This window comes from Vanacampus margaritifer, chromosome 9, assembly GCF_051991255.1.
Source record: "Vanacampus margaritifer isolate UIUO_Vmar chromosome 9, RoL_Vmar_1.0, whole genome shotgun sequence".
Lineage (NCBI taxonomy): Eukaryota > Metazoa > Chordata > Actinopteri > Syngnathiformes > Syngnathidae > Vanacampus > Vanacampus margaritifer.
In genome coordinates this window covers 27952828-27970741 of record NC_135440.1, presented here as the reverse complement: position 1 = coordinate 27970741, position 17914 = coordinate 27952828, and the positions used below count along the sequence as shown (strand labels likewise).

Below are 17914 nucleotides of genomic sequence, written 5' to 3'. Positions count from 1 at the left end.
TTTCCGCTTCCATTTATCATCGCTTCTCTGTGTTAATTTACACACGCTTTCTTACATCCTCTGCACAAATCACCCCCCCCCCCCCCCATTCTTTTTTTTCAGGCAAGCATAATTTCCAGTGCGGAATGAATGTAACCAAATGTTAACCGGATGAGCAGGTTGGCATGAAATGACCGAGTGAAGACTATGAGGTGGGGTGGGGTGGGGGGTAATTGCAATGGAAATATTTGCTTGCTTGTACGGCGCCAAGGGAGAAGGTTTGAGGAAATGTGGCAAAGAGATGATTGACAGAGTGTAAAAGGAGGGCACAGGCAAGTTATTCTAGTTGCGGACAGCTGAAAGCGAAAGCCCAAAATAAGATGGAAGTCTTCACACAAATTGTGCCACTACTTCAGTCTTAAGTCAAAGTTGCTGCTTTATTGTTTGCCGATAGAAAATGTTGCTTCATAGGATCACATGTCATATAAAAGAGAAACGCAAAGTAAAAAACTTGGCAGCTCTGTAGCGTGGTAATAAATATCAAACCAAATCGGAAAAAAACGTTAGCGAGGGCCAAAAAAACCAACAGTAAAGAAAAAAAGTTTGTGAATACAATTGGAAACACGCGGCCAATAAAAGAGCCACACATCAGTCATACAACCATTTACATATTTCAAATTGGTAACTACAAATTGTGAAAGAGGATGACACAAATTACACGGTGGTGCCTTCAGATACGATTATAAAACAAAAGAGAATTTTGCAGGCTGTGGATTTGAAACATGAAAAATTAAGAACCTGAAGAACGGCCGCGAGCTTGAGGCTTGAATGAACATGAATAGAAAACGCTCTTCACGTGCTAACGTTAGCGTTGACAAGCAAGTGATGTTGGCGTTCAAACTTGGACAACAAATAGGTTCATTCTAACAGGCACATGTTCTTTATTTATTGTATATTCTTTATGAAAAGTGCCTGGCCTGATTCTTTCAACAGCTTGTGGGAAGAGACTCAAATCAAAAACTTGAAAAAAAAATGGTGGGGACTGAAAAGGTTCTAAGGCATTGGAGGACGTATGGAAGGAATCAAGGTTGTACCCGAAGGCACCACTGTAGTGGAATCGAAAAAAACAATTGAAAGTACAGGCTGCCGTCTCCCGCCGGTGGCGTTTGGTGTGTTGGCGCAGGAGACGCGAAAGGACCCAAAGTGAGAAGTGCTCGCGTTCACTGGCGCTCGTAGACTCGGGTGCACACCACCTCGTCCGCTCTCATGGTCTGAAAAGAGACGCAAGCCTTTTCTTTCTTTTTTGTTTCGTCAGACATTCAAACAAAACTGTCCTGAAATTCCCGCCAACACGAAAGTGTCTTTCTTCTCTCGCTCTCTTTACCAGGATCAGCTTGCCGTCGTTGGTTATCTCCCGGGTCCAGGAGGTCTTAGGCCCCTCCCCTTTCTGCAGGCTCTGCTCGCAGCTGATCTTGCTGTCCGTCTCCCAACGTGGAGAACTCTGAGCCGCCAAAGAGACAAAACAGGAGATGAGCAAACACAAGATTTCGCAATTTCAAATGTTAACAAAAAAGACAACGGCTTGTTGACCGGTTTGGGAGGTGCAACGTCCTAATATGTGGTCTTTGCGCACGATGCGAGCCAAGCGCGTAGTTCACCGGAGCTCATCCCAAACACTCGCCAGTCGTCATGCGGAGGACACAAAAGTCGCTTCGGCAAGTCATTTCAGTTTTTGGGTTTGTTTTCTGAATACATAATACACATTTGCACTTAAATGTGCAAATGACTGACAACTGTGTAGTAGCGTTAATTACATCCGCCATTTTTAAATTTCGTCTCAGTTTCAATCACGCTTGTTAGTTTTTATCATAGTTAGTCAAAACCTCATCCTGTTTTTATTTAGTCCATTTTTAGTCCGCAATAAATCTAGCATTTAAGTAAAAGAAAACATCATTTATTCATCTAATTTTAGTCAGCAATAATTGTCAATGTTTGAGTCAAGTTTGCGTCATTTGACCCCTGTCTGTTTTTGGGGGTCAGCAGATAGTGTTGAACATTTCACATCTAAAACTATGCCACATCCAACTTTCTGAAAAACAACTTGACACACAATGACGTACATCAACAAGTGGCTACTATGGCTACATGCTACAAGCTAGTAAGTTAGCCAGCATTAGTTAGTGGTCGGATTAACATTAGACTATTGTTGGAACGTAATAACCGTTGATTAAAGTTATGACTACAATTTGCTTCTCTTTTCTTTTCTTTTTTTTAACCTTTCACCGCGAATCCACCTTCCTGTCCGTCCCGTGCGTTTGAGCATGTTGCGCTCGCTAGCTAGCTGCAGATTTGAAAGTGGGAATGTCACATGACAGTCACAGCCACAGATTGGCAGACACGATTTTACAAAATCATATCATTTTCGTCTCGTCTTTGTTCATAAACTCAAATGTCCATTGATTTGAGTCAGTACAGTTTTGTCTCGTCTTCATTAGTCGACAAAAACGCATGCTGATTTAGTCCCAGCTGTTGTTTATTAATGAGGGTTTTAGTCTAGTCTAGTTTTCATCCAGTGAAAAATGTGTGTTGACGTAGTTTTCGATAACAAAATGAAGACTCTTGTGTAGTAATCAGTTGTTAAGCATTCAAGTTTCTTCAGCATTTCCGTTTTCCTTATTTGGCTAAAATGGCACCCAGTGACGGCTCAGCTGCTTTGTGGCATTTAAGAATATCAACATGTTGATTAAAGCGGCAACTGTCTGGCTTCTCCCGGAATTTTTTTTTTTATCTCAACGCCGGGAAATGTTGCTTGTGGACGGCATTGCGGTCAATCCTGCAAGCGTATCTGCGTGAGTCAGACGAGGCCAGGGAGGCGGATTACGAATGTGGGCTCATGAGACACAAAGAGGAACTGTTAGCTGATAACTTTGGATGCACTCGTCGTTGCCATAGCGACGCAAACACTGATTGCGTGTGTTTGCCTTGGAGACAAAACACACGCAGGCCACCTATGAGAAACTGGGACGGGACGGCGGGAACCAGTTTGGGGGGGGGGTGCGGGCCAACGGCAACTTGAAAGTCTTCATAACGAGCCCTTGGGAGACCGAGGGACGGGCGGAGGTTCGCTATCGGGCCAAATCAAACAGATGGACGTCTGCACAGCTGTCGTCTGCGCACGTCCGTCCATCCGTCCGTCAGCGAATGCTCTCAAGTTTCCGGCGTACCGTGCAGGGACGGCCGTCCACTGTGCTCTCGTTGAACTCGCGTCCCACGGTGAAGGTGATGTGGGTGGTCCGCACTGTGGTGGAGGTCTTAATGGACAGGGTCTCGCCGTCCTGTGTGATCTCCACCAAAGGCTTGGACGCCGCCTTCACCGCAATCTTACGCAGCATCACGTTCACGCCTGCAACACACGCAAGACCAAAGTTGGACTTTGTCGGAAGCCTCTGAAACTTTTTACCACTAAAATGAAGGACGAGGGGAAAAAGCAGACAAGACTTAAGTCTCGCTCCCAAAGGAGAGCACAGTATAAGCCTGGAAAAACAAAACAAAAACTCACACGTGTATTTTCAATTTCAGCCTGTATTTTGAACTGAAACTTGTCAGCCAATCAGAGAAGGGCTTCCTAAGTAGCAGATGAAACAAACACTTGATGAGGTATGTTGAGAAATGATCAAGTTATTTTCTTTTATGATTATGTGAAGGCCATTTTTGGACCAATGATATGATAGCGTTCCACGAAAAGGCCATTTTTCTTTCCTCACAAAAAACTCAGTCCAACACAAGCCATCATCCGATTTTCAAAATTCTTGGTGTTCGATTTTTCAAAGTTCGCATTTTGACAGACTCGTTTTGGGGAAATCTTGTCACGTTGTTTTGTTCCGAAACTTCCCAATCTTGAACTCCAACATGGCAGACAAACACATTTGAAAACTTTTGATAGGAGAGAAAAAAAATACATAACTCAATGATTGAGTTGAAATTGATTGCACTTAAAAATTTTACTTTGTAAACGAGCAGTTCATTGTTTTTCTTGACTTTGTTTTGGATTTAAGTTGAGTCCTTCGTTATGTCTTGTTTGCTTGTTTTTTTTTTTTGTTTAGTTTTTTTTACGTACACCTGTTCTTGTGCCAGCCAATCAGCTCCCTCCAGGCACTTCTGTCTTGTCCAGGTGTGCCTCGTTGTCCGACAGTTTGCGAGTATTTTTGGTTTTCTGTCGGTGTGTGTTTCAGGTCCTGCTCCACTTGAGCTTGTCATCCTTCCTCTAGTGGTGAGTTTTTCCTTTCTTTATCTTTCTTTGTTATTTCCAATTTAGACTGTTTTAGGATTTAGGATTTGGACTTTCCCATGAGCCTCGTTTGCCTTTTTTGTTGTCGTTATGGTTGATACATACTTTTCGAGATTACGCCCGCCTCCCGGAATTTGTATCCACATCTCCGCCATGCAAAGCCGCTGTTGTGACAACGCAAAAGTTAAAAGAAAGTCAACTTCAAAAAGACAGCGTACACAAGAAGGAGAAAATGTTCTTCCCCGCGTTCAACAAATGCTTGAACGGGCTCGTATGCGTCGTTACAAGCTTGGTTCTAATGCGGGGACGGCATGGCTCAGTGGTAGAGCGGTCATCTCGTAAGCCAGAGATTGTGGGTTCGATCCCCGGCCCTTGTCAAAGTGTCCTTGAGCAAGGTTCGGAAGCTCCTAATGCTGCGTCATCAGTTTACGTTTACATGCAATCAAAAGCCATTTTTGATCAATATTTGGATTTTGAAACTTGATGTAAACGTGCACAAAAACCCGAATGTGCCCAAGTTAGCTTACATCTTTTCTCAGCCAAATATTTGGTCATATAAATGTCATTTGGGTAGCTGCTTTAAACAGAACTTTGGTTTCTGCGCATGCTTTATTTACAAGAAATCGCGGCCTTTTGAGTAGATGTGCGGCGGCCATCTTACGTTGCCGCTCTCTAACTTGAATACATTGATTTCTCTGTGGCGATTTCACGCCATTTTCTGTCTCCTCGGTGAAAAGCCACAGTGTGTCTATGTATGCACACGTACGTGTCGTGAGTGTGCGTATGTAAGTCGGCACATCTGGCGCACAAGCGGAAATGCACAAGCGGAGGTAAACAAACATGCCGCAGCACGAGCGCACTTTTTGTGTTTGGGTCTTTTTTCCCCATCACGTTACTGGTAAACAAAGTCCAAAACCGGCTAAGTAAATACTTGGCAAAACAGTGAGAGCCGCTGAATGAATATTTCCATTCCGACGCTTCCAAACGAGAGCAGCGAGGTCAAGACAACCGATGACTTGCGTGTCACACGGGACGTGAAAGCGACCTCATGTTGCGCGGTGTGCGGGCGGAACCTTTCCGACGCGGAGTCGGTGAAACGTGACAGAGGAAACAATGAGGTCACATGACAAACCGCGGCCAGCACATCTGCACTCGCCCTCCGCTTCGTCGTCTTTGCACGCACAAACGCTTCCAGTTTCAAGTGTTTTCCCAACGCAGAGATTTTCTCTTTCTGTGCTTGCAATTAAGCAGCCTAAGTCCAAATTGGCAGAAGGCGGGTCGGAACCAGCTACACACACTTCGGTCTCTTTTTCTTTTTTTGTGTGATCAATTGTACTTGTCAAAGTAGTGCTAATGCAACATAACGTACTGTAACTGCTTTATTCTTTTTTTCAACCCCCATTTCAAAGATTTTGAGATTGTACAATAAAACTGAAATCAAGATACAAGCAAAAGACGAGACTTCATTAAAAACTCATTCACTCGCAGCCATTTTGACTGAAGCAACCCCCTTCGCTCCCGGCTGTTTTACTGGATGTCGACTGATTTTGCAAGACCTACAGAATATTGTGTTCAATTGCTATAAAAACATGGAACTTACCAAAAGAAAAATTTGAGTCTCTTCTTTAATCAGGAAAAAAATATATATTTTCTGTCTATTTCCGTTTTGCAGCAATTAGCATTAGAATATAGCTAAGTTTTATCATTAGTCACAAATCTGCTTAGAGCTGTGGGGAAATCAGCTTGTTTTCAAAATGGCCCTGGTTGTTCTCTTATACTCTGCTGCCACCTGCTGGCCGTTTTTGCAATAACTACCATTGCTTAAAACCATTTTATGCAGTTGAGAGGCTGCATCAAAGCCTTCTGTGTGCGCTAGCATTAACAAACATTTAAAAAACAAACAAACATATAAATATGTCTTTGGGATGCTTAAAACGTTTAAAATAGAATGTATTCAAGCATTTTTGGGAGCAAATGTTTGGAAATCTCACATTTCTTCATCATGATCCATTTCAGACACCTGATGTCAGCTACTTCAATTAAGAACAATTTGAGTTGTGAAGATTTTTGAAAATTCCCTAATAAGATGCATAAGGACAACGTTGCATCAGGATTCCAAATATGACGGCGATCGACCGGAAACTACTTGTCACCTTTGATCAGCGGTGGAAACAAACTTAATTTAAGATCACTTTTTTTCTTCTTTTTTTTCAGTTCAAGTGATATTGTTGGGTAAAACCTCAATTTGCACATTCTCGCTTTATATTTTGGTTTAGTTGATGTTTATGATTTGATTGAAATCAATCAATCACAAGTTACTCAGTTAGTAGTTTTTTCTTCTTCAATTGATTTTTGTACATCTTTGCCAGTCTACTTTGGACTTTTCCTCAAGTCATATTCTTGTCGTATTGTGTGCGCCGCCGGCCTCCCTGTTGGCTTTCCCACCTCTCACACGTTCCCACCTCTCACGCATACCCACCTGTCAACAAGAGTAAATATATACACGGCAAGAAATGTGCCGTCATTGGCAGGGCAGCCGGATGTCAACACTTGCACGTACGGTGCCGGCTTTCTCACTTTCCTGCTTTTCTCCTCTTTTGCTCGCTGCTGTTGCTTTGACGCATGCAACTTTTGCACAGATTTTTCTCATTTTGTTGCGATCTCGCCTCTTTTTTCATTTGCAGTAATCTAAGTGATGCCCTTTTTTTTTTTTAAATTCCAATTCATCGATTATTATAATAATAATAATAATTAACTCTTTGACTGCCAAAAACGTTAAATAACGTTTAGTAAAATCCTATGGAGGAGTGCCAAAGACGTTAAAAGACGTTTGTTTCAAAACAGAGGTGAAACTAACCATTTTCTATTGTTGATTACTGAAAAACGGAATAAGGTAGAAACAAACTTTTTTTTCTGATGAAAGATGAGAGTCCAATCTTTCATTTGGTAGTATGTGTGTTTCCATAGTCCAAACACATAATTTTCTGTGGACCTTGAAAGATCAGTCAAAAATGCTTAAATCGGCTGGCACCCACGGCATCCCTTTTCTGAAAACGTCTGGCAGTCAGAGTTAATTACAGCTTTAGTATGATGGCAGTGAACTCGAGTCCCTTCGCAATAAGCGAAAAGTGAACAGTTCTTTCCAAAAGACGCGAAACACAAACATAAAACAAGCACATACTGTAACTTTGCTAGCTGCTTAGCTTAATGCTAACACACAATGCAAATGCTATTTACATTTTTGGTCTTTACATTGTGTTCTGCCTAGAAGTGATGTCATCCGGTGGCAGCCAATCAAAAAGCGCCGTCCATGTCCGACAGCCGTGCCAGCAGTTGAATAGCTTCGAACCTCAGCCTGAAACACGACGCTCGGTCAAAAAAAACTCCCCTTTATCGCTTCATCTATGGCAAAAATATCAAAGTATACGCTACAAGCAAGTTGAAGACTTTGCAACAGGAATTCAAGCCACAAATCCACTTCACAAGTTGGCAGAGAAAAGTCTGACGCGCTGCAGTCGACTGCGGCCAGTGGCGGGCGATGGAGACTGGCCCCGCCCACGAAGAGCGCGATGGAGACTGGCCCCGCCCACGAAGAGCGAAAACTCACGTATAATTGACGGCAATTGAAATGAATGGGGGACAAAAATCTTCAACAATCGCTGACAAACATTCAAAAGAACATGTAATTGTGCATAAAATGCAAAATATCATCCGATCCGATTACACAAGAAGTACACCGGATTTTTAAAAAACAAAACAAAGCATAAAAAATAAATAATAACAGCTAACAATCTAAAAAACAAACAAATCTCAAACTGAAATGAAAGCCAACTATAACGAAAATGGCAAAACCATCATGACTTGACTGCAGTGCAGCCTAAAAGCGTGCAGTCGTGCGATAACACGGATCAACGTCACGACTCAACTCAAGTTTCACGACGACATTTTCACTCCTGAAAGGTCGTTCTTTTCGACTCGACATCCTGCTAAGCAGTAAGACGTCGCTTTCGTGAATGTGGCGTTTATTTCAAGCGGCAAGCTGAGCTGCAGACGCGACGTGACCTTTGAGTCTCCCGAAAAGCCGAGCGGGACGCGTCTCAAGTGACTGCTTCACGTTGCGTCCCCGCCGACTTTCGCACAACGCCGAGCTCGCCCACCGACCAAGCGTCGGGGTCAGAGGTCAGGTGGCGGAGGAAGCCTCGGGGTCGGGACGAGCGTTGGGACGCCGGGTGCTGACAGGTCGCATCCAGCTGCGGCCACCTCCAGATGGAGACGTGTGTGTGTGGGGGGGTTGGGGGTCGCCTAGGTGCCAACGTGGAGGGCGTGAATACGTGCGAGCTCATTATTGAGGATATTTTCAGGCTCACAAGTTAAACGGTGACATTTTTACGTTAGGATTACATACCCCACAATTGAGCTTTTTTTTTTTTTTTTACATTGCACGCTTACCTTCTTTTTTCTATTCAAACACATTCACCACATCTATCAAATTTTGCTTTTTTAAATCACATTTGCAATGTTACCTTTGTTTCACTATATTGACCACTACTTTTGCCAAATGTAGCATGTTTACTATGTTTACCTATTTTAACCACTTTAATCCAATTGAGCAGTTTTACCAAATCGACCTTATTTTAATCACATTTACATTTTTAACCCACATAGACCGCTTTTGTCAAATGTAATACTTTTACCAAATGTACCTTTAAAAAAATAATCTAATTAGTTAATTTTTGTAATCACATTTAGCTGTTTCATCTGACTTTTTGTGTGCATATTGACCACTTTCATCGAATGTAGTACTTTTAATTTAACACATTTACCAAGTTTACCTTTTTAACCACGTTTACCAAATGTAACACTTTTTACAAAAATGTGTTTCTTTTGTGTGTTTTTGACCACTTTTATCAAATGTAGTACTTTAGCCAAAGTGAGCAGTTTTAGCCGTTTGTTACCCTTCAGCCAAGTTGACCTTTGCCCACCGACGCTGCCCAAAGCTTGCACCCAGCAGCATAAGCAGGTGTGCCCCCCCCCCTACCCCCCTCACTGCTCCCGACTGTCACTTTGGATCAAGCCGAGCCGAGACCGCCCGTCGCACTCGCGCACACGCACTGAATGTGCGTCCCGGCGCGCGCGCGCACCATCTGCAGACAGATGTGCCGCCGTTTGTCTCTATTGTGTTGTGGCAGCCAACCGGGGGTGTTAGTGACGCTGGCCTGGGGCCAAAGTACTTGCATTTTGGGGCGTCTGCGGAATGACAAAGACCCCCTGCCCGTGCGTAAAAGAGGCCGGTGCACAAAGACGAGATGTGGCCTAAAAAAAGAAAAGAAAAAGAAAAGAAAAGAGGGCGGAAGCTTTTCATCACTTACCTAACACTTTTAAGAGCTCCTCAAAATTCTCCGAACTCTTCATCTCCCAAGTGCCGGAAAAATCCGGGATTTTGCGCTCCATTTTGGTCAGTGGGTTCGGATGGGGAACTTGTGTGTCTGGTCCTCCTCCTCTTCTTCTTCTTCTTCTTCTTCTTCTTCTGCTGCTGTTGCTGCTGCTGGAGCGCTTGTGCGTGCGCACCTCGAATGAGACTCGCTCGTCCTTTTGCCTTCTTCCCTGGATGTGCGTGATGTCCCCGACTGACGGAGTGCCTGCATGCGCAAATGAAACGCAATTACGCCGCGGGACAGGAGCATATTCGTGGAGCGGCATGACCACGCCCCTTATTAATAAGGCCACGCCCCGTGCACAACCAGATTACAGGCACGGAGCCACGGTGCGTTAATAGGATCGCGCCCCCTGCAGGCAGCAGGCAACAATCGCCTACATTTGGATACGCTGTAAAATAGAAACATTTCGAGCCTCTCTGTGTTAATAGCAGGGTTAGATGTGTTCGTTATTAGTTAAAGCCAGTGCCATGATTAGATAAGCAAGAAGCAGACAGAGCGCCCCCCAAAAAATCTTCATGCTACCACCATAAAAATAAAAGCGCCGCGCGGGTAATGGGATACAGTTTCTGGCCTGCACGCTGGAATATCCGTTTAATGCTGCGTCACATGCAGGCTACTGCTGGGGTTGAATTTGTTGTGGGGGGTCCCGTGCTGAAGGGGGGATATGAAGAAAAAGAAAAGAAGTGGGATTGGCGCAGGTCGGCAGCGATGGCTTTGCTTTGCCTCCCCCCGCTGCGTGAACGGAAGAGAGGCGAGAGGGGGGGGGGGGGGAGGGGGGAGGAGACGGGCCTGTGGGGCAGGGTCGGGGGCCCGCCGTGTGGGAGGTAGTCGCACCACTAGCACACACACACACACACGGATGATGGATGGCAAGTTTACAAAGCCGGCGTTAACTATTGACTCTTGATGGATGATCCCATCCGCTACACTGCGCGGCGAATTAGCGCGCGGTAACCCGGGCGACTTTGGGGAGGGAAAGTGGGGGGCGTCATGGTTCCCTGCTACAAATACACGCAATGGCCCCGTCGTGTCAGTCCACGCACGCAAGGAGTAATAAAGAAGAGTTAACGGATTCAGAATTGGTTAATTGAAGACATTTGAAGACGTTTTTACGCACAAGTCGATGCGTCCAGATTGCGCCACCTTTTGCTTGAATTGCGCCTTTGCTGGGTTTGAACTTTGACGTCCGCAAGCGAGTTTCGCCCCCGCGCACAGACGCCGCGAGAGGGGCTCAGAAATAAGACAAATCGAAAACATTGCACGGATAAAAGTTGCAATGTTATAATAGTGTCACAAAAACATGCCACTAAGACACCCCAAAGAAATCACAAATATATGTTTAAGTCTTCATATTTCAAAACTCATCGTTTATCTACCAGGCGCCAAACACTACCTTACAGCAACGCGGCAACTATTTTGTCATTTTCATGATACAGTTGCATTTATTATTACAATCGTTTTCCCGAAAATAACTGCATGCGCAAACATGGACTTTATTCTCGTAACATCACGTCTGATTGTTTTCACAACATGAAAACAATCCACTCTCAGTAACTAACACATTTTTCTTTAACTGATTCATATTACACAAGTACAAACATGACAAAACTTAACGTGTTTAGTCATCATAGCTGCAATTTTCCCATCAATGCGTTTCCCTTCGTGTTTCTTCTTGAGATCACGTATGTGTGGGCCTGCACTTGACTTTGTTGACTACATCAGAATGATGAGATACGAGTTGAATTTAGTCCACACTCATAATTCAGAACACGTTATGGGAATGCCATTCATTAAAAAAAAAAAGGCACTCCATAACATCGTGTGTTATATAAAAAAAGAAGCCATATTTTCTTAGTCCAAACACGATATTCAGATTTGTATTGCGTTCATGGAATAAGAGTGAAGCGGATGAATTCCTCCATTTTGTCCTGTAGCGCCATCTGCTGTCGACTAAATTGAGGTTGAAATGCCGTCGGGCTCAACTTGCAGACCTTACGTGCGCAAACCCAGAAAACAAGTGGGCAGTGACATTCGTTCGCAATGCGAGCCCGAGGGCACGTTGATGTCATTTTCAGTCGACAGCAGGGGGCAGCGTTGCTTAAAATGTCGGGTGGATTGTCATAAATCTTAAGTCACGTTTTGATGACATTTTTCCCTTGAGTTGTTCTTGTACATTGTGTTTGTAAATCCCCAATTATTGATGCTTGCCAATGGGATTTTCCATTGTGTTAGCATTAAGCTAGTGGGTCAACATGCTTCGTTTTTAAATGGGAAATTCTTAGTTTTCAGTTTTGTTTCAACTGGGAGTGGCCTTAAGCAGCTCGAAGGAACAGCATGCTTTTAGTTCCCGCTTGGATGGCGCCATTTTTTTTCCATCCAGCTCATGCGGCATCGTTTTACCTCTCAAAGTGGGGCTTGATCTTTTGAAGTGACCGACGCAGCCACAAAAGTTTTTATGCGTCGGAAGATTCATGTTCATGCCGACAGGCTGACGACGATTAGCGCATGAGCGTGACGTGCCAACAAAACAAGCGCATCAAAAAGGCGGACGAGTGTATCGGCGGAGCCAGTGACGGGCTGGGCCCTCCGGTGTGTGTGTGTGTGTGTGTGTGTGTGTGTGCGCGTGCGTGCGCGCGCTTGATGAAGAGCTCTGCAACGTGTGCGTGCGCTGCCGCATGTCAGCACGCCATGACAAGAGGCCGCTCGGCATTCAGATGCACTCAGCCGTGAGCTGCGCCCCTCAACCTTTCTCTCGTCCCTCCGTTGGCCCTTTTTACCTCCCGCAACTTTCTCTCGGCCGCCTCCTTCACCTCTTTTCTCTCCCCCCGTCTGGCTTTTGTTCCTTTGTGCTGCTCCGATGCATTCCTCGAGCATGTTGGGAAGGGGAAACCAAAAAGGAGAGAAGATGAAAAAGTCAGCATTGGAAAGTGGCCTCCTTTTTTTCGGGACCTCATTGTGTGAGTGAGTCAGCGAAGGGACGAGATCAAACGGATGAAGACAGAAGATCGAAGAGAGGTCAAAGTTATGGAAAGAGCGCCAGCGCTCTCTTTGTGGGAAATACATTTCTTGTACTCGCCTTTACCTTCAAATGATCTTTTGCCTCCATCAAAAGCCCAAAAACAACAACAAATCATTCAAATGCGATGGATGCGAAAGCAGCACTTTGTCCACTCTTGTCCCCTGCGCCGTAGGTGTCAAACTCCGGTCCCGGAGGGCCGCAGTCCTGCAGGTTTTGGATGTTTCCCTTCTTCAACACAGCAGACATATGATCAGCTCATCAGAAAGTTCTGCATAAGCCTGATAACGATCCTGCTGATTGGAATCAGCTTGTGTTGGAAGAGGGAAACCTCCAAAACCTGCAGGACTTCGGCCCTCCAGGACCGGAGTTTGACACCCACGCCCTAAGCCAGGGGTGGCCAAGTTCGGTCCTCGAGAGCCACTATCCAGCCTGTTTTCCATGCATCCCTCCTTCAGCGCAGCTGCATCTAATGTCCAGCTTATCAGCACGCTTTGCAGAAGCCTGATAACGATCCTGATCATGAATCAGGCGTGTTAGTGGAGAGAAACATGGAAAACAGGCAGGCTAGTGGCTCTCGAGGACCGAACTTGGCCACCCCTGCCCTAAGCCCTCATTTACGACATAGCCCCGCCCACGCGATATAGTGGCCTAATGTGTAGTGGCCTCGTTCTGTTTGGCGATTCGGACAGCCAGCTCAGGACTTTCTTCCCGTCTCACATCACGGGACCACCGCACGTGTCGTGACGCACCGGCCGGCGCATTCGTCTCCCACTATTTCATGTGAATGGAAATGTTTTAAAACTGTACTTTATTTCCTTTGTTGACTTGCTTCATAAACATATTACGTTCCCCTTCATCTGACCATTAGTGTGGATTTTAAACCTAGAAAGGCCAAAACATGCCTTGTGAAAATTAAACTGCATGACAAAACTAGCCACCAGAGGGTGCTAGAACTGCTCAAATGGAAATCAACCTAACTTTTTTAAACAGATTTTTGGGGGATCAGTGAAAATCAACGGGTGCAAGATGTATTCTCCAGAGTTTGTGAACTCACAAATACCGCGAGAATTCATCTTGCAGAGCAAGGTTAGTATGTCGACTTTAGAAGACCAAATTTTTCGCCATACGCCCGATGGGTGTGGAAAATTTTGTGAGTTTTCGTTATATGTTCACGTCTCAAAAAATGTGATCATTTGCGGATAATAATAATAATTCCTACGGGAAAAAAACAATAGGGCCTCGCAGCAATCCTGCTTGGGCCCTAATAAAGGGCAAAGTGGTTGTGATGGCGTGACATCACAAAGTGTGAATGCGGGTTTTGAGTCACAAGCTGCCCATGACAAAATGGCGCCTGTTCTCACCGGGATGACGGAAAATTGCTCGTCGCAGCGCTGAACCTTTTGAACGTTCTCATGAGGTCGTGTTGCAAAAAGCGCTCGGGAGGCTCCAATCGAAACTCTAACTGGGATGAAACGTCCCCTTTTCCCTCATGTGCTTCCTCTCCTTTCCCTTTTCCTGTCCTCTGTGGAACGTCACAATTTCACTCTCACAGAACTCGGTGAACTGGTCCTTATCTGGGCCCGAAAGGAGGAAATTGGACCTTCTGTATGGGAAGTTGTGGATGGCCGTCCCGCTTCACATCCGCCGCCTCGTCGTCCGAGCGTCCCCGCGAGTCCAAGACCTCCGAGTCATTCGCTGCCGCTAACTTCACACTTTTGTGACATTCTTCACTTTTTGACCTCAAATAAAAGCAGTCAAGCCAACAAGCCAGATGTGAACTTGACCCCGTTGGCTGAGACGGCCAAGTCCAGGAAGTCGTTATCGGCTGCCTTTTGGCCTCGTAGGAAGCCAGAGGGTCCATTTTCCAGCAAGCAAGGAGGAATGACTGTAACTTTTTTGCGTGATCCGATTTACACACCGACCACTGGGGGGGGAGGACCCTCCTCAACGTGTGGCTTGGAGATCGGGTGGCACGAGGTGGGAGAAGAAGAGAAACCATTAAGAACTGGCACTCCAGGTTGTGAATGTGGATTCAAATCAAATCAAAAATGCAACCAGTCAACAGATCAGATTTAGTTGGGCGAACTCTCGGAGGTCTTGAAATGGGCTGAAATGCTCGTCAGCAGCAGTCGGACGCCTTTTGCGTCCATCCGGACACATTCCTTTTTTTTTATTTTTCTTTTTTTATTTTTTTATTTTTTATTTTCATCCGGACACATTCCAATGACACGTCGTCCCCTTTGCTTGATGGTTGCAGTTTGTTTGCGGTGCTCAGGAAATCCAAGCACAGAACCTTCAGTGGTGATGTCAATAAATGTGATCAATAAAGTGAATTCAGGCTTACGTCTCCGTAAATCCATCTTGACTTGAGATCGGAAGCCACTTTAAGACGGAATAGGACGGAAAAATTGCAGCGTGCTCAATTTGTGTTTGTTTTTGTTTGTTTTTCAGTCAAGCTGGATTTTGCCACAAGTGCACTTTCTTCGTCACATCACGCAACAACGTCTGGAGCAACGTGTGAAGTGCAACAGAGCGGAAGAAGCGAATGGCGGCTGTTGACCTTCACGAACATGACGCCGCCTTCCCAAGGTAAACATTTGAAACATCGTCTTTTGAGGCTTGAAATATTTCATAACCTCCTGTTAAGTTGCAGGTCAAATTGAGCCATTTGGAAAATCTAGACGAAAAAAAAAAAATTTGCTTCAACTTTGTTTGCTGGGCTTTTATTTTTTTTAAATAATAAAAACAAATGATGCTTAAACATTCGAATGGGTCACATTGACCCATGAACATTAAGAAACAAACACAACAGGAAAAGTTGATTGCCTCCTAAAAGGTAGCTTTGACCAGCGACAAAAGACACAAAACATGATTGTTTTTAAAATGTTTTTAAAGGAAATCCACAAAGTAGCAACCAAGTACACTATTTGTTTTATTTGTATTTTCAAGATGACTTAAAATACCGCATGACCAAAAATCAGGAAACGCGTGTGAGATGTTGGTTTGATTTCTTTCCACTTGTTGTCAACATCCTCACGTTGTTCATTGCAGTTCATGCGATGTGACGTAGGCATGTGCGTGTGCGCCTTTAAAAGGGGGCGTGGCCTGTTGAGTGATGTTGAAGTGAGCCAATGACGACAACCGGGGGCTGCTTTAGCGTTAGCCGCCGTGTGTGTGTCGAGTGACGGCATCAGTTGAGGCTTTTTGCGAGGCGTACATAACAACCGCAATCACGAGTAAACACAACATTAAGGGACTGCCTTGGACAATTCGGTGTAAATTCTAAATAGTAGTTGGTAGGATCCTCTGTCTCGTCGCAGGCCTTGAGTTTGACACCTGTGATGTCAATAATGGATCTGTGTCAACAACCACGTTTGAACCGGCAGCATCCAAATCCCGCAAACAACACGGTGGACCCCCCAGTTGCTATTTTTGGACGTAACGGGATCCCGTCTCGCCTCTGCCATGCGGACGGAAAGTTACGTCATACAGACGGCAAGCCCCGCCCCCTCACACGCCCAGCCGGAAAACGTGCAACCTGGAGCCAAGACCTGACGACAGAAAGGTTCCACATCTGTGACTTCCACACGGGTTGGCAGACAACCACAAGTTTCCCGTCTCGCTAAAACAAGGTATGGAGATTTTTGCGGTTTCCAACGTCCTCTTTTTGTGCTTTTGTGTTTGGGGAGGGGCAACGCAAACAGCTGCTGACGCGCGCGGACGAGCAGCAGCAAGTTGAACCCGAGTGCCGTTGGAGGAGGCGGCGGGCTGTAAAAGCGTCCAACTTGTGTTGCGCCTTGACGTGACCGCGTTTGTTTGGCTCCAGGCGCTGCCGAGTCGTCGCGATGGCCGCCGCCGCCGCCGCGGGTTTGACTTTGCTTGTGGCCGCCTGCGTCCTTTCGGCCCATCAGACGCGCGCACGCAACGACGCGCCCTGCCAGCGATCCAAATGGAACAACGGCTACAACACTTTCGTCAAGCGGCACATCCGGCCGGGGCTGCCCGACTCTCGCGATGCCGGCGAGTGGAGGAGCTACATCAAGAACAACGGCGGCTGCGACAGGCCCACGCAGTCCTTCCTGGACCCCAGAGACCTGGACCGGGTGAGGGCCGTGTGCTCCAGCAGAGGCGGGAAGGTCTTCGAGGAGAACCTCTGCATTAGCCGCGAGCCCTTCAACTTTGTCACGGTGAGGAGCGAGCCGGGCACCTGCGGGATCAAGAACGTCGTCCGGGAGAGCAAACATCTGATCCTGGCCTGCGAGGTTCTGGAAAACCAGTGCCTGCCGGTCCATTTTGAGGGAAACCCCAAAAGCGCCAAGCCCGGCAACAATGCCAGAGGGTGCCAGGACGCGGATATCAAAGGGCAGGCCGCCAGCCTGAAGACAACATGGCTGTGGTTGCTGGCGGCCATATTGGTTCTCATGCGCCTGATTTGACCAGCCGGATGAATCGGCGACCATTTGGATCGTTTCAACATTTCGGAATGCCTCATCGGCTGCTTTTGTAATAGCTGACTTTCCCCCCGCGTGTAATATCTTATTAGCAACGTGACAAGAGTTCCGCAAGTTGACCGTCTGCCAAAAATATTCAGTGTGCTTGCAACCTGATTGTACAATTTGGGAAATCGGACAAAGAGTTTTTCATGTCAGAAAAAAAACAACTAAATTTTGAGGACAAAATGTTTTTTACCACAAAGTACCGCCTAAAAATAAAACCATTCAAGTACCACCAAAAAGTAGAATTCATTTTATAATCCACATTTTGAACATTAACACTGCACTTAAATATACAAAAGTTTAGGTTTTTTTATTCACAAAAAACGTATTGCACATAACTTAAAGATTGTACAAAAATAAAAGTTTTAAATTAAAAAGTGCAATACAACTGAACTGTATAAATCAGCATTATTTTGTGCGCCACCAGAGGGAGCCCGTGAGCCACGAGTGGTACGAGTACCTCATTGTGAAGATCACCAGCCTGCAGAAAATCTGCCCCAAAATTAAAAGTGATCTAAATATTTTTCAACGGGTCGCCTCGACCCCTTCCTTTTATTTGCTGCTTGGCTGTTAAACTTTCGCCGATCGCTTGACAAGTTTCAGGAAGAAAAACATCCACCGATAAGCCGAGCTGAAACTGTTCAGTCATCAATTTTTTTCCCCTCTGAATGTATTTGTTATAGAGATTTGAAAT

The 17914-nt window shown here is 45.4% G+C and overlaps 2 protein-coding genes across 2 annotated transcripts in view; one reads left to right on the top strand and one right to left on the bottom strand.

Moving 5' to 3' along the window:
• Nucleotides 1–397: 397 nt before the first annotated feature.
• Nucleotides 398–9918, bottom strand: crabp2a (cellular retinoic acid binding protein 2, a). The gene is made up of 4 exons (XM_077575479.1): nt 9637–9918; nt 3204–3382; nt 1364–1480; nt 398–1250 (listed from the first exon to the last, which is right to left on the bottom strand). The coding sequence occupies exons 1-4, from the start codon at nt 9716–9718 to the stop codon at nt 1200–1202; spliced, it is 429 nt and encodes a 142-aa protein (XP_077431605.1). The 5' UTR covers nt 9719–9918; the 3' UTR covers nt 398–1199.
• A 5970-nt stretch (nt 9919–15888) lies between these two features.
• The window catches only part of LOC144057651 (uncharacterized), a 46640-nt gene continuing 44614 nt past the window's right edge, over nt 15889–17914 (top strand). Inside the window, exon 1 of the mRNA XM_077575472.1 lies at nt 15889–16356. The gene's annotated coding sequence lies outside the window, so the exon portion shown is untranslated. The remainder of the gene's footprint in view (nt 16357–17914) is intronic.